This window comes from Hemiscyllium ocellatum, chromosome 8 (genome assembly GCF_020745735.1).
Source record: "Hemiscyllium ocellatum isolate sHemOce1 chromosome 8, sHemOce1.pat.X.cur, whole genome shotgun sequence".
NCBI lineage: Eukaryota > Metazoa > Chordata > Chondrichthyes > Orectolobiformes > Hemiscylliidae > Hemiscyllium > Hemiscyllium ocellatum.
Window position 1 is genome coordinate 72,406,143 of NC_083408.1, and position 15,186 is coordinate 72,421,328.

General features: G+C 39.2%; 1 protein-coding gene across 1 annotated transcript in view; it reads left to right on the forward strand.

The window, feature by feature from the left end:
* map4k5 (mitogen-activated protein kinase kinase kinase kinase 5) overlaps positions 1-15,186 on the forward strand; it is a 184,635-nt gene that overhangs the window by 113,829 nt on the left and 55,620 nt on the right. The window contains exons 12-15 of the mRNA XM_060829188.1: positions 666-779; positions 1,342-1,420; positions 5,338-5,396; positions 14,113-14,174. Of these exons, the coding sequence (XP_060685171.1) occupies positions 666-779; positions 1,342-1,420; positions 5,338-5,396; positions 14,113-14,174 (314 nt within the window). The remainder of the gene's footprint in view (positions 1-665; positions 780-1,341; positions 1,421-5,337; positions 5,397-14,112; positions 14,175-15,186) is intronic.

Consider the following 15,186-nt stretch of genomic DNA (forward strand, 5'->3'; position numbering starts at 1 on the left):
AAAGTGATGTGGCAGGTATTGAAAGTTGTTAAGAAGTCATAGGTTTCCCAATTTTATAAATAAAGCAGTAAAGTACGGAAGCGGGAACTTGTGGTGTAACGTTGTAACATGCTGGCCAGGTCTGAACTGTCAAAGTTTAGGTACCACACTGACAGGAAGAAAATGAAAATATTTGTAGAGAGTATGGATCAGATGTTTTGTGTGAATATTTCCAGAGGTGCAGAATGTCTGTTATATTTGTGATATTGTGTGATTTTTAATGTTAGTTGTATATGCACATTAAATGATTAGAATCTGAAATGCACTGCCTGCATATGGTGGAAGCAGATTTTTATATTTAATGTTTTATTGTGTTAAAGTCAGTAAATGCAAGTTGTTGAGTTAAACTACTGTACAATTAAACATTTGATCATTTAAGCATGGTTCTGAACAGAAGGCATTCAAAGTACTTGCAAGAATAACCAGCACTTCTGTAGTTAAGGTATTTAAGTCTGAAACTTGTATTGAGTATTTTTTTGCAGTAATTTAGCAGTGTTTCAAGAAGTGATAGGATCAACTACAGGAGCCAAAGGTCCATGGCATTTGATTATAAAATGCATGAGCAGTAAACTTCACTCAGTACTTTCTTTATGAGAATTCATATTTGTTTATTTTTGCTTCTTTAGCATTCATTTCTAACACAACCAATCTTATCCAAATCGTTGGCATTAGAGTTGTTGGACAAAGTCAATAATCCCGACAATCACCATTTCAGCGAGCCAGATGATGATGACCTTGAGGTATGAAATAACATGCTGAGAACAATTTTGTTTACTTGTTTTCAAAGCACCAATTGAATCATACTGCAAATTGAAGATCAATTAAATTAACTGAAAAAGGATGACCTTAAAAAATAAACCAAGGATACTGAATCCAAAGACAAATCCAAGGAATCCAACATTTTGTAATGTATACACGACAGTATGGTAACAAACCAGATTCAAATAGCACAGCTGGCTAAAGCTAAAATGAGATTGGCCTATGTTCTGCCCCAATCTGAAATGTCAGTTTCACTGCTCATTCACCAATTAATAGGTTAACAAGCTATGTATACTGTTCTTTAAATTAAGAATTCAAGACCTGTAATTACAAATCATTCAACCTGTTTTCTGTGGTACCAAATGGGAAGGGTGTATTAATGGATGTACTCTTCATTAACCCCTGAAAGATGATTTTGCCTAACAAGTGTGGCAAGCTAAAGGCTCATTGTTGGCATCATGCTTGTTTGAGTCTCCCAAGAAATTCCATGTACCGAAGAGCTAACATGTTTGTATTGTAATTCCCTCTTTCCTTCTTTTGCAGTCACTCTCTGCTGTTCCTCATACCATTCGCTCCAGTAGCAAGAACGCGAGAGCAGAAAAGACACAGTCTGAGCTTAACTGTGAGTGTTTGATTTCATTTGCCAATTCCTTGCCTTATTATTGATACAGGAGATAACGTAAGAACTAGGAGCAGGAGTAGGCCATCTGGCCCTTTGATCCTGCTCCGCCATTCAATAAGATCATGGCTGATCTTTTTCTGGACTAAGCTCCACTTATCGACACACTCACTGTAACCCTTAATTCCTTTATTGTTCAAAAAAAAATCTATCTTCGCTTTAAAAACATTTTACTGAAGTAGCGTCAACTACTTCACTGGGCAGGGAATTCATAGATATACAGCCCTCTGGTTGAAGAAGTTCCTTCTCAATTCAGTCCTAAATCTGCTTCTCATAATTTTGAGACTATGCCCTCTTGTCTTAGTTTCACTCATCAGTGGAATCATCTCTCTCTTCATAATTTTGTGTTTCTATAAGATGCCCCTCATTCTTCTAAATTCCAATGAATGTAACTCCAGTCTACTCAGTCAGTCCTCCTAAGCTGATCCCCTCAATCCTGGGATCAACCTAGTGAAACCTCCTCTGCACCCCCTATAGGTCCAGTACATTCTTTCTCAAGTAAGGCAACCTAAACTACACACTGTATGCCAGGTGTGGCCTCACCGGAACCCTGTACAGCTGCACCATAACCTCCTCTGCTTTTAAACTCAATCCCTTTAGCAATGAAGGACAAAGTTCCATTTGCTTTCCTAATTACTTGTAGTATCTGCAGACCAACCCTCTGTGATTTATGCTCAAGGACTCCCTAGTCCCTCTGCATAGTAGCATGCTGCAGCTTATTGCCATTCAAGCAATAATCCTTTTTACTGTTACTCCTACGAAAGTGGATGACTTCACATTCATCAACGTGGTATTCTATCTGCCAGACTTTTGCCCACTCACTTAAAGTATCTGTGTTCCTCTGCAAAGTGTCACAGTCCTCTGTATACTTTGCTCTGCAGGTCATCTGAGTGTCATCTGCAAACTTTGACACACTACGTGTGGTCCTCAACTCCAAATCATCTATATAAATTGTGAATAATTGCGGTCCCAACACTGATCTCTGAGGCACACCGCTAGTTACTGATTGTCAACCAGAATAGCACTCTTTTATCCCCACTCTTTGCTTTCTTAGTCAACCAATCCTCTATTCATGCTAATACTTTACTTGTAATCTCATGCATTTTTATCTTACGTAGCACTTTGTCGAAGGCCTTTTGGAAACCTAGGCACACCACATCCACTGGGTGCCCATTGCCCATCTTGCTCGTAATGTTTTCATAGAATTCCAAAATATTTGTTTAGAATGACCTGCCCTTCGTAATTCAAGCTGCGTCTGCCCAGTGGGACAACTTCTATCAAGATGCTTTGCTATTTCTTCCTTGGTAATAGACTCCAAGTATCTTCCCCCACTACAGAGGTTAAAGTAATTGGTCGATAATTCCCCATCTTTTGTCTACTTCCCTTTTTAAACAATGGCATCACAAGTACATGCTGTATCTTTCAGTATCGATAGACAATCTTGATATAAGGTTTTTTTTGTTGGAAACTTAACTGAATAATTAAAACCTCATGACATTGTACATTTTGCAATGGTTTCAGTTTTAAAGAAAGGTAACTCGGTCTTTGGAAAATTGTTAATTTGAACACAGCTCAAATGTAAAGACATGGGAATTGAATGGGAAGTTATTAGATTGTAGCTAAAATTAGTTGCTGATTGGTATTGTTAGTAAGCTTTACTTATTTTACTTTACTATCCTGTTCCTTCACGCAAGGTTGTGGTAACTTGTTCATATATTCTAGTTTTGAGGGAAAAACTAGTTTAAACGGGCTCACAGCAACATTTCTTTTCTCAAAGTAACTTAAATACTCTTGGGAAGGAGTGTTGTTCATTTTGTGCTGATGGCAATCTGAAATGTATTTCATAAATGCCTGAAACTACTTATTAGGCAATCTTAATGTCATACTAGATAACATCCTGGCTCATTCTTAAATTTCTATTTTCTATTTTTGTTAACTTTTGAGATGATCTATTCCAGGATACTGAGGGAGGCAAGGAAGGAGTTTTCTGGAGCCTTGACAGATCTTTGTATTCTTTATAGCCACAGGCAAGATTGAAAACTGGAGAATGTCCAGTGTTGTTCCTTTGTTTCAGAAGAGCAACGGGAATATTCTGAGGAAATTATAGGCTGGTGAGCCTTTGATAAGTATTATGGAAATTATTGGAGAAGAATCTTTAGGGACAGGATTCACTCACATTTGGAAAAGAATGGATTTATTAGGGATAGTCAGTGTGGCATTTTGTGGGGGATGTTTTGTCTCAAATTTTATTGAGTTGTTTGAGGGTAGGCGAGTGGATGTTGCCTATATGGATAATGTTAATTATTGATGGAAGATTCTGCTACAAAGTGACTTAACTTTCAGATGACAATGTGCATTTTTGTAGCTGCTTCTGATGTTTGGTACTGATGGATGTAGCAGAATCTAGCATATTTATGACTTTGTGATGTTTTGTGTTCCATTTATCATTTAGGAATTGTAATAGCTAATTGATGCTTAATGTGGATAAATACTACTTCAAACAGTTTAACTTATCTAGATTTGTATAGTACATCAAATTAGAATATTATCCCTACTTTGTGAAAAGTTCTTTGTTTTGATAATTGCAGTTCAAGCTTATTTTCTCCAGAATAAAACAGTGACAACTCTGATTAACTTGTTAACCACAGGAACTTGGCTTTTTGGGGTGAAAATTCTTCATTTGCCTGACAGACTGGGAATCTAAATCTCAGAATTATACACTGAACCGGTGAAAATTAAAACTTTTTAATAAGTGCCCAAACCTATTTTCTAACAAGTGGTGACATCTGCTTTTTTATTCCATTTAATCACTCTGTACAATCTTAGATTTTGGTCTCTTGGGATCAGGCAGGGCACCAACATTGCAACTGGCCTCTTTCAAACTCAGTTACCTTCAAGAAGAGTGGGGTCACTGGCTAAGAAATGGAGCTTGTGTGAGGACTGAAGATTTTGTCTTAAGAAATTCTGAGTTACCCATTACCAGCTGTCAGGCAAGCAGTGTATCAAATCAGACGTTGGAGAATTTGAAAGAGTTACCACCCGACATATGAACTTGAGACATGTGACCAAGAGCATTATAATGAGAAATAAGGGCAGAAAAATAGCAAAATAATGTTTTGCGGGATGAAAGAGAATTTTTAGTCACTGAAAATCTGATAATTGCAGTAAAGGTGAGAATAGCAGGACAATGCAAGTACAGTCCCTCTAGCTAGATGACAACAGAGAAGCTTGGAGGAAGGAGCTATTGTTAATCACATCAAAGCTTCTATGTGGATAATGAAGGAGACAGAAATATAGTTTGTCATGCTCATATTTGCATTAGATGTCATTGATGAGTTTGATAAGTGCTTTTTCAGTTTTTTGACAAGGCAGAAACCTGATTGAAATAACTAAGGGTGTAAGTTTGCTCGGTGAGCTGGTAGGTTTGTTTTCAGATGTTTCGTCACCATACTAGGTAACACCATCAATGAGCCTCTGGTGAAGTACTCTTGTTCGTGACCCGTTTTGTATTAATGTGTTTAGGTTTCCTTAGGTTGGTGGCATCGCTTCCTGTTCTTTTTTCTTAGAGGGTGGTAAATAGTGTCCATGTCTATGTGTTTGTTGATCGAGTTCCGATTGGAATGCCGTGCTTCTAGGACTTCTCATGCATGTTAGTTTGGCTTGTCCTAGGATGGATGTGTTGTCTCATTTGAAGTGGTGTTCTTCCTCCTCTGTATGTAAGGATACCAGTGAGAGTGGGTCATGTCTTTTTTGTGGCTAGTTGGTGTTCATTCTCATTCTCCCACACATGTTGCAGCTTCTGACTTAAGTTGTCTTCGTTGTTATTATCCTTGGAGCTAATTTTAGTAATTATTTTGCAGTTGACAAAATTCAGTTTGAACCACCATTAAGAAAAGAAACTGAGGCTCACTGTGAAATGGTAAGTGTGAACTTCAACCTTTAACTACTTAAAAAGACAATTAATTTAACCTCTTCGAAAATAATTGCTAAATTGGTGTAGGAACATTTAAACATTGCTTGCCATTTTGCACAAGTTGTGGAAAGGAATCCTACACAAAAAAAAAAGAAATCCCCAGCATTGTGAAAAATTACAAACATTGTTCTCTTTAGAAAATATGAAGTTGTTCACTTTGGAATGAAGATCAAAGGACAGAATATTATTTAAATGGAGAGAAACTACAGAAAACTGCAACACAAAGGAACTTGGGAGTACTTATGCACAAAACACAAAGCTAGCACACATGTATAACAGGTAATCAGGATGACCAGTACAATGATGGTTCTTATTTCAAGAGGATTGGAGTTTACAGTATAAGTCTTACTGCAACGATACAAAGTACTGGTGAGACCAGTTCTGGAGAACTATGAACATTTTGGGCCCTTATTTAGGGAACATATCAATTTACTGGAGATAGTTCTGTGAAGGTCTGTGGTCTTGTGCATAACACATCTTTACCTTTATAAGCCATTCATCTATCCAATAGAAAATTTTGACAGTTGACCAATGGGCATGCATCCATTGAATCAAGATTTTATGTAAGAATCAGGTTCTCTGAATTTCAGATGGGAAGCATTTACTGCTTTACCCTCATCCATAAAACCTGCAGTGCCAGGAGTTCCACTAAGTTGTGGCAAATTCAGTTTGATTCTTGTCTAAATGTAAGCTTGTGTTATGCAATCAGAATATGCCCTTACAGATGATCTGAAAGGATTACACTGTTTCTCTGGGACCTCATTCCTAACCTTTAAAATTTAAGCTTTCATAGCCCTTTGGCCACCAGGTTTAGTTCATTGGCTGAACCTGTTATTTTAGCAAAAGTATTAATTTAGTCAAAATAAATCAAGTAACAACTTTTTTTTTATTTTGAACATGGGAAGCTGATTCAAATGCATTAATCAGTGCATTAAAATCATAAACCTTTCATAAAATTCTTGTAGATTTCTGATTGGCCATGGTAGTACTAGCCAAATTCTTCTCTCTTCTTTTGCCATAATTGTAGAAACATTAAGTTATAAATTATCATGCAGAAGTTGCCTTGCTTTTTTTTAATGGGTAAAGTTTCCATTCTGCAATGTGCCATAAGTTGAAATCTGATGCACATTGCACACATCAGCCAAGGCTAGCTTTCCCAGTGAATTTAGATGTGATAGGGGTACGAAACATACTACAAACTTGTGAACTGCCCATTAATTTGTAACAATATCTGTGATGTCTTGTGATTCCATTCAACAGGATATTAATTATTTTAGCAAACTATATGTAGGGAATTCCCTTTTACTGCACAAAGATATTCAAACTGCTAAGTTATGAAACTCCTGGAAAAATATTGGACAAGATGTGGAGGTTGTCCGGTGTTGGGTCATGATTCTTTCAACCGGGGCTAAATCTCAAATGCTTGTTTTGTAGACAGTTGCACTCAAATCTTCTCCTTTAACAGCAGAGAACCTCCTTATGTAACTCAGAGATTATCTGTAGATCATGCAATTTTTTTTTCCCCCGTCTTTGTTCTTGAAACAGTTATTTTGTGTTTGGTAGGTGCACATGTGCAGGATTTCTTTCTACCCCCCTCCCTTGCCTTATGCTTAGTAAATCACAGCTTCACCATTGCATTATAAATTCTGCAGTTGGAAAATATTATGGTAGTACGACTCCAAGCAGTGGCAAGAATGTCTGAATGGAGTTTAAAGCCCAAGTTAAAGCACTGGAGGAAAGTAAAAGTCAATGGATAGAGGAGTATAGATTCTTGTTCACTCACTAACATTTCTCAACAAGTGTAGAGTGACTCCATCTTACAGCTGGATCACCTTGAACGTTTTAGTGGTATTGAACTAAAGCTATAATCCCCAGGTCCTGATTGACTTCATCCTAAGGTCTTGAAAAAAATGGGTGCTGAAACAGTTGATGAAACTGTTCCAAAATTTCCTAGATTATGGAAAGACTTCATCAGACTACAAAGTAACAAAGGCGACTGCTCTATTCAAAAAAAGTGGTAGGGGATCATAACGAAGAGGAAAACTACAGATCAGTTAATTTGACATGTATTTTATGACAGTACTGGAACCTCTTAGAGGACATAACAAATGCTGTTGTACAGAGCCAGCGTGACTTTGTGAAAGGAAAGTCAGTGGAGATTTTTCTGAGGAAATAACCAGCAATGTGGATAAAGGAGAATCTGTGGATATGCTGTAGTTGGACTTCCAGACAAGGTGCCACTCCAAAGATTACTTTGCAAAAGAAAAGCATGGTGTAGCAGCTAATACAATAGGCTGGATGGAGAATTAGATAGCTAACATGAAATGATATTCAGAAATGAGTCAATTTTCAGGTTGGCAAGCTGTACCAAGTCAGGCACTACCAGGGTCAGTCTGAGACGGTCAACTATTAACTAATTTAAGTTAATGATTTGGATGAAGAAACCAAATGTATGATTACTAAATTTACTGATGAGACAAAATGGAAGGGAACACACTGGGTTTGCAATGAATGTCAGTGGGTTGTGAAAGTGAGCAGAAATTTGAAAAATGACAGATGAAGGAAGGAGGAAAAAGTAAACAAGCCAACTTTGGCGGGGACAATGTAAAAGCAGCATTTTATTTAAATAGAAAATAATTAAAACTCCCAAGTACATAAATCACAAAAAGTTAATATGCTGGTTCAGCAATGATCAAGAAAATAATTGGAATGTTGTCATTTGTTGCAAGGAGGAAATAATGTATAACTAAGGATGTTTTGGTAGTTGTAGAGGAATTGATAAGGCCCCATTGGAGTGCTGTACAGTTTTGGTCTCCTTATTTTAAAATTCAAATGCATAAGAAGCAGTTCGGGAAGGTTTCACGTGACTGATGTAACTGCCAGGAGTGTGAGGTTGGGTCTTATCATTTGGGATTTAAGCATATGAGGTCATCTCGTTGAGTCATACAAAAGCCTGAGCGAACTTTATAGGGTGTATGCTGAAAGGCTATTTTCTGTTACGGGAGACACTCAAACTTGGGGGCACAAGTAAAATAAGGGGCCTTTCACAGATACAGATGAAACCTACAAAATAGGAGCATGTTTTGGCCATTCGGCCCTTTGAGTCCACTTTATTCATTATGACCATGGCTTATCATCCAACTCTATAGTCTGTGTTATGAAGTTGAAGGTGTGTACTGTACCTTTGAGAGAGTGAATGGTGTTCTGAACTGAGAGATTGCAAGCACCTGTGTGATGACTAATGGCTATCTGACTGTACTGGAAAATTGAAAATATATAGCATTTGGCTGTGAAATGGATACCCTGAGGTTGGTTGCTGTTTTGATAACAATTTGAATTTGACCTATCGGTTTAAATTCTGCCCCAAGATACTAAACCCCAATTGAGTTTGACTTTATTATTTTGCCAACATCAAACCAATGAGACGATCTGATGTTGGGAATGTAAATATGCAGGCATTTTGAAAATTGGAAGCAGGGCAACTGCCATTGAGAGAGACCCAAGAAATTAGGAAACACTCTCTCTATCAAAGGTACCTTTTCATGTTAAACATATTTGCAGTAAAAAAGAAAGACAATCACCCAGGGAGTTCTTCAGCCATAAGAAGAAAGACAAACACCGAAGACAACAGGCGCTATGTGGTTTTGAAATTAAGTTAGAAACTTAGAATCCCTACAGTGTGGAAACATGCCCTTTGGTCCAACAAGTCCACACCAACCCTCTGAAGAGTAACCCACCCAGAGCCATTCCCCTACCTTTATTATCCTATATTTACCCCTGACTAATGCAACTAACCTACACATCCCTGGACACTATGGGCAATCTAGCATGGCCAATTCATCTAATCTGCACATCTTTAGACTGGGAGGAAACCGGAACACCCAGAGGAAACCCATGCTGACACGGGGAGAATGTGCAAACTCCACGCAAACAGTCACTCAAGGCTGGAATCGAACTTGGGTCCCAGGTGCTGTGAGGCAGCAGTGCTAACCACCGAGCCACTGTACTGCCTTGATGTAATTTTAGTAAGTGTCTTATTGGAACAGCATGTTGTTATGGAGTTGGAGGCAGGTAATAAGCAGTGAAGAGAAAGGTGGGCTTAGAGTTATGAATAGTTGTTGTTTAATGTTCATTTTTAGAGTTAAAGAATAAATTGATTTTGTTTTAAATAGTGGAACTTGGGAGTTCTCTGTCACTCACACTTTAACAGATTACGAGGTGAGGCAAGCTTTTCTGGGTGCTTGGTTTAATTAACAGAAGGGTTAACTGCCATGTCGCAACACCTGTCCCTACCTTTTCCCTATAATCTTTGATCCATTTTGCACCAAGTGCCAAATCCAACTCCTTGAAATCATACAATGTTTTGGCTTCAACTGCTTTTTGTGGTAGCAAATTCCACAGATTGTTCACTCTCTGGGTGAAGAATTTTTTCCTTCTCTTTATTCTGAGTGGTCTACCACATATCTTCTAGTCTTGGACCCTTGGTTCTGATGAGAAATTTCATTCCCAACTTTCTTTGGGAGGAATCAATGAAGGCAGAGTCATTGAATATTTTTAAGGTCAAGGTAGATAGAATCTTGACTAAGAGATTCAAATGTTACTGTGGGTGGAAAGAATTGTATTTGAGGCCACAATTGGATCTGCTAGGCTCTTATTGTGTGGTAGAGCAGCTTGTGTGACTGGCCTAATCTTGCTCCTAGTTTACAAGTATTTTCTAATCCACCTGTTCAGAGATGTTTTTATAGAAGACCATAAAAATTTTTAATGATCATTGACGCCATATGTGGTACTTCCTTGAAAAGAAAGCCTTCAGCATGAATAGTTGCCAACTTTTGAATGGTTTCATTTACTTTCCTTCAGAGTTTGGTCATTTGGGATTTTTAACATGAGCATTCAAAGTTTGGGAGAAGAATTGTAGCTCGGATGCTTGTTGTTGTGGTTCTGTTCGCCGAGCTGGGAATTTGTGTTGCAAATGTTTCATCCCCTGTCTAGGTGACCTCCTCAGTGCTTGGGAGCCTCCTGTGAAGCGCTTCTGTGACGTTTCCTCCGGCCTTTATAGTGGCTTGTCTCTGCCGCTTCCAGTTGTCAGTTCCAGCTGTTCGCTGCAGTGGCCGATATATTGGGTCCAGGTCGATGTGTTTGTTGATAGAATCTGTGGATGAGTGCCATGCCTCTAGGAATTCCCTGGCTGTTCTCTGTTTGGCTTGTCCTATAATAGTAGTGTTGTCCCAGTTGAATTCATGTTGCTTTTCATTTGCGTGTGTGGCTACTAAGGATAGCTGGTGGTGTCGTTTCGTGGCTAGTTGGTGTTCATGGATGCGGATCGTCAGCTGTCTTCCTGTTTGTCCTATGTAGTGTTTTGTGCAGTCCTTGCATGGGATTTTGTACACTACGTTGGTTTTGCTCATGCTGGGTATCGAGTCCTTCGTTCTGGTGAGTTGTTGTCTGAGAGTGGCTGTTGGTTTGTGTGCTGTTATGAGTCCTAATGATCGCAGTAGTCTGGCTGTCAGTTCGGAAATGCTCCTGATGTATGGTAGTGTGGCTAGTCCTTTGGGTTGCAGCATGTCCTCGTTCCGTTGTCTCTCCCTTAGGCATCTGTTAATGAAATTGCACGTATCCGTTTTTGGCGAATATATTGAATAGGTGTTCTGCCTCCTCTTTTTGCAGTTCTGGTGTGCTGCAGTATGTTGTGGCCCTTTTGAATAGTGTCTTGATGCAACTTCTTTTGTGTGTGTTGGCGTGGTTGCTTTCATAGTTCAGGACTTGGTCTGTGTGTGGCTTTCCTGTATACCTTCGTGCTGAATTCTCCGTTCGGTGTTCTCTGTACCATCACGTCTCGGAATGAGAGTTGGTTGTCCTTTTCTTCCTCTCTCGTGAATCGGATTCCTGTGAGTGTGGCGTTGATGATCCGGTGTGTGTTCTCTATTCTGTGTTTTTAATGATTACAAAGGTGTCATCCACATATCTGACCCAGAATTTGGATTGAATTTGCGGTAAGACTATTTGTTCTAACCTTTGCATTACTGCTTCTGCTATGAGTCCAGAGATGGGTGTTCCATTGGTTTGTTCGTATATCTGGTTGTTGAATGTGAAGTGTGTTGTGAGCACAGGTCCTGTAGTTTGAGTATGCCGTCTTTGTTGATAGGTTCAACGTCCTGTTGTCTGTTTTGTATGTCCAGCAGGTTGGCTATTGTTTCTCTGGCTAGGGTTTTGTTGATAGAGGTGAACAGTGCCGTTACATCGAATGAGACCATGGTTTCTTCCTTGTCTATGTGTATATTTCTGATGATGTCCAAGAATTTCTGTGTTGATTGTATAGTGTCTGGATCCGCTGATCAGGTGTTTCAGTTTCTGCTGTAGTTCTTTACCCAGTTTGTGTGATGGTGTCCCTGGTAGTGATACTATGGGTCTGAGTGGGATGTCTGGTTTGTGCACTTTAGGTAGTCCATAGAATCTGGGGTGGTGTTGTTTTCAGGTTTCATTCTTTGTAGGTCAGACCTGGTTATCTTCTGTTTTTTTGTAGATTCCTCAGTGTGTTGTTTATCCTATTTGTGAGCTGTGGGGTGGGGTCAGACTCCCTCTTTTGGTAGGTGTTGGTATCTGCAAGTAGTTGTTGTACTTTTTGGATGGACTCTGCTTTGTCCAGGGTGACTGTCATTCTGCCTTTGTCTGCTGGTAGTATAATTATGTTCTTATCGTTTCTTAGTGATTTTAGTGCTTCCCTCTCCTTGGTGTTGAGGTTATGTCTTTTCCTTGTTATCATAACCTGAAACACCTGATCAGCGGATCCAGACACTCTATACAATCAACACAGGAATTCTTGGACGTCATCAGAAATATACACATAGACAAGGAAGAAACCATGGTGTCATTCGATGTAACGGCACTATTCACCTCTATCGACAAAACCCTAGCCAGAGAAACAATAGCCAACCTGCTGGACATATAGAACAGACAACAGGACGTTGAACCTATCAACAAAGACGGCATACTCAAACTACAGGACCTGTGCCTCACAACACACTTCACATTCAACAACCAGATATACGAACAAATCAACGGCACACCCATGGGCTCACCCATCTCTGGACTCATAGCAGAAGCAGTAATACAAAGGTTAGAACAAACTGTCTTACCGCAAATTCAACCCAAACTCTGGGTCAGATATGTGGATGACACCTTTGTAATCATTAAAAACACAGAAATGGAGAACACACCCCGGATCATCAACACCACACTCACAGGAATCCGAGTCACGAGAGAGGAAGTAAAGGACAACCAACTCCCATTCCTAGATGTGATGGTACAGAGAACACCGAACGGAGAATTCAGCACGAAGGTATACAGGAAAGCCACACGCAGACCAAGTCCTGAACTATGAAAACAACCACGCTAACACACACAAAAGAAGTTGCATCAAGACACTGTTCAAAAGAGCCACAACATACTGCAGTACACCAGAACTGCAAAAAGAGGAGGAAGAACACCGATACAATGTATTCGCCAAAAACGGATACCCGTGCTATTTCATTAACAGATGCCTAAGGGAAAGACAACGGAACGAGGACATGCCGCAACCCAAAGGACTAGCCACACTACCATACATCAGGAGCTTTTCCGAACTGACAGCCAGACTACTGCGACCATTAGGACTCATAACAGCACACAAACCAACAGCCACTCCCAGACAACAACTCACCAGAACGAAGGACTCGATACCCAGCATGAGCAAAACCAACATAGTGTACAAAATCCCATGCAAGGACTGCACAAAACACTACATAGGACAAACAGGAAGACAGCTGACGATCCGCATCATGAACACCAACTAGCCACGAAACGACACGACCAGCTATCCTTAGTAGCCGCACACGCAAATGAAAAGCAACATGAATTCGACTGGGACAACACTACTATTATAGGATAAGCCAAACAGAGAACAGCCCGGGAATTCCTAGAGGCATGGCACTCATCCACAGATTCTATCAACAAACATATCGACCTGGACCCAATATACCGGTCACTGCAGCGGACAGCTAGAACTGACAACCGGAAGCGGCAGAGACAAACCACTATAATGCCAGAGGAAACGTCACAGAAGCGCTTCACAGGAGGCTCCCAAGCACTGAGGATGTCACCTAGACAGGGGATGAAACGTTTGCAACACAAATTCCCAGCTCGGCGAGCAGAACCTCAACAACATGAGCACTATAGATGTGATCTTTTTTAGGAATACCCAAATTGAAATTTATTGTAGTTTGTTTGGATAAAAAGGTAACAATTTAGCCATAACGAGTAGTGAATTTATTACTCAAGTTTCTATAGAACAGTTGATGAATAACATGATAAGCAGCTTGATAAAATTGCTTAAATTGTTTGTTTAATTTAATGTTTAGGCTTGGAAAACCAAATATCGAGTACTTTATTGTTTAAGAAGGTCCTATTGAACTTCAGTCTTAATTCATAGATTATCATGGTTATCCTCAATCCCTATATATCAGATAAATCGTTTATTTTCAACTGTAATTTTGATTATCTAATGCTGATAACAGGAATGTGCAAGACTTGATCAATCCCTATCAACATTTATTTTACAAGTGTGTTTTTCAGATTGCAATGCTGTACAACCTGTTAAGAAATTTCTGTTAAATGTGTTGCACAGGAGGTAACCAAAGAAACAGTATTTGGCTCACCCTGGACCTCGTTTGCAGATGGAGGAAACAAGTAAGTAAATGACACTTCAAATATCCTTATTCTGGGAGGATGAATAACATTCCTTGAGAGTTCTGGCTCATTAGTTGATTGTTGTGTACAAATGTTTAGTGTGGTGAAGTGTAAAAATGCATATTGAAACAAGAAAATGTTAATTTTGATAAAATTCATGAGAAAAGCTAGAAAATAATTTGCACACTATTATTGGCTTTTTACTGTAAGCGTGAAGCTGCTATCAGCTAGGCCAACCATGTACGAGGATGCCATTCAGCAGTGTTAATGAAAGATTACAGTCTATGTTGTGTTGATTTATTACACAATCATTTTTAAAGTTGTCTTCACAGTGGAGCATTTTTTTTCTCTGTAATCAGACCTCATTTTTGACAAATCAAGATTTGCAACTTCAGTATTCCATGACTGGGATAGCATGCCATAGGACTAACGATTATTCCTTACATAGTATGTAAGACACCTGACATGTGTTCACTGCTCAAGTGCTTTCATATTCATTTTGTCAGACAATACTAATTAAATAGTCATTATATTGAAGTTAAAATTGATAAGGCTTATTTAAAATACAATTATCTAGAAGATGAAGGATAGCATGAGAGTTGATGCACCTACTTAAGATTAAAAGGTGAATCAGTTCACAAAAGATTTGAATGTCATCTTGAAGTTATATTTTACACTGTTGAACAATTTGTGGCAACTTTCATAAGGCCACTCAGCTCATCGAGTCTGTTCTGTCAATCGATCATGGCTGATATGTTTCTCAACCCCATTCTATTGCGTACCCGCTGTAACCCTTCGTCCCCTTACTAAAAAACCTATCTATCTCTGTCTTAAGTACACTCAATGACTTGGCCTCCACAGCCTTGTGATAATGAATTCCACAGATTAGCCACCCTATGGCTGAAGAAATTCCTTATCTCCATTCTGAATGGTTGTCCCTTCACTCCGAGGCTGTGCCCTCCAGTCCTAGTCTCTCCTCCTTGTGGAAACATCTTCATGCCCACTCTATTCA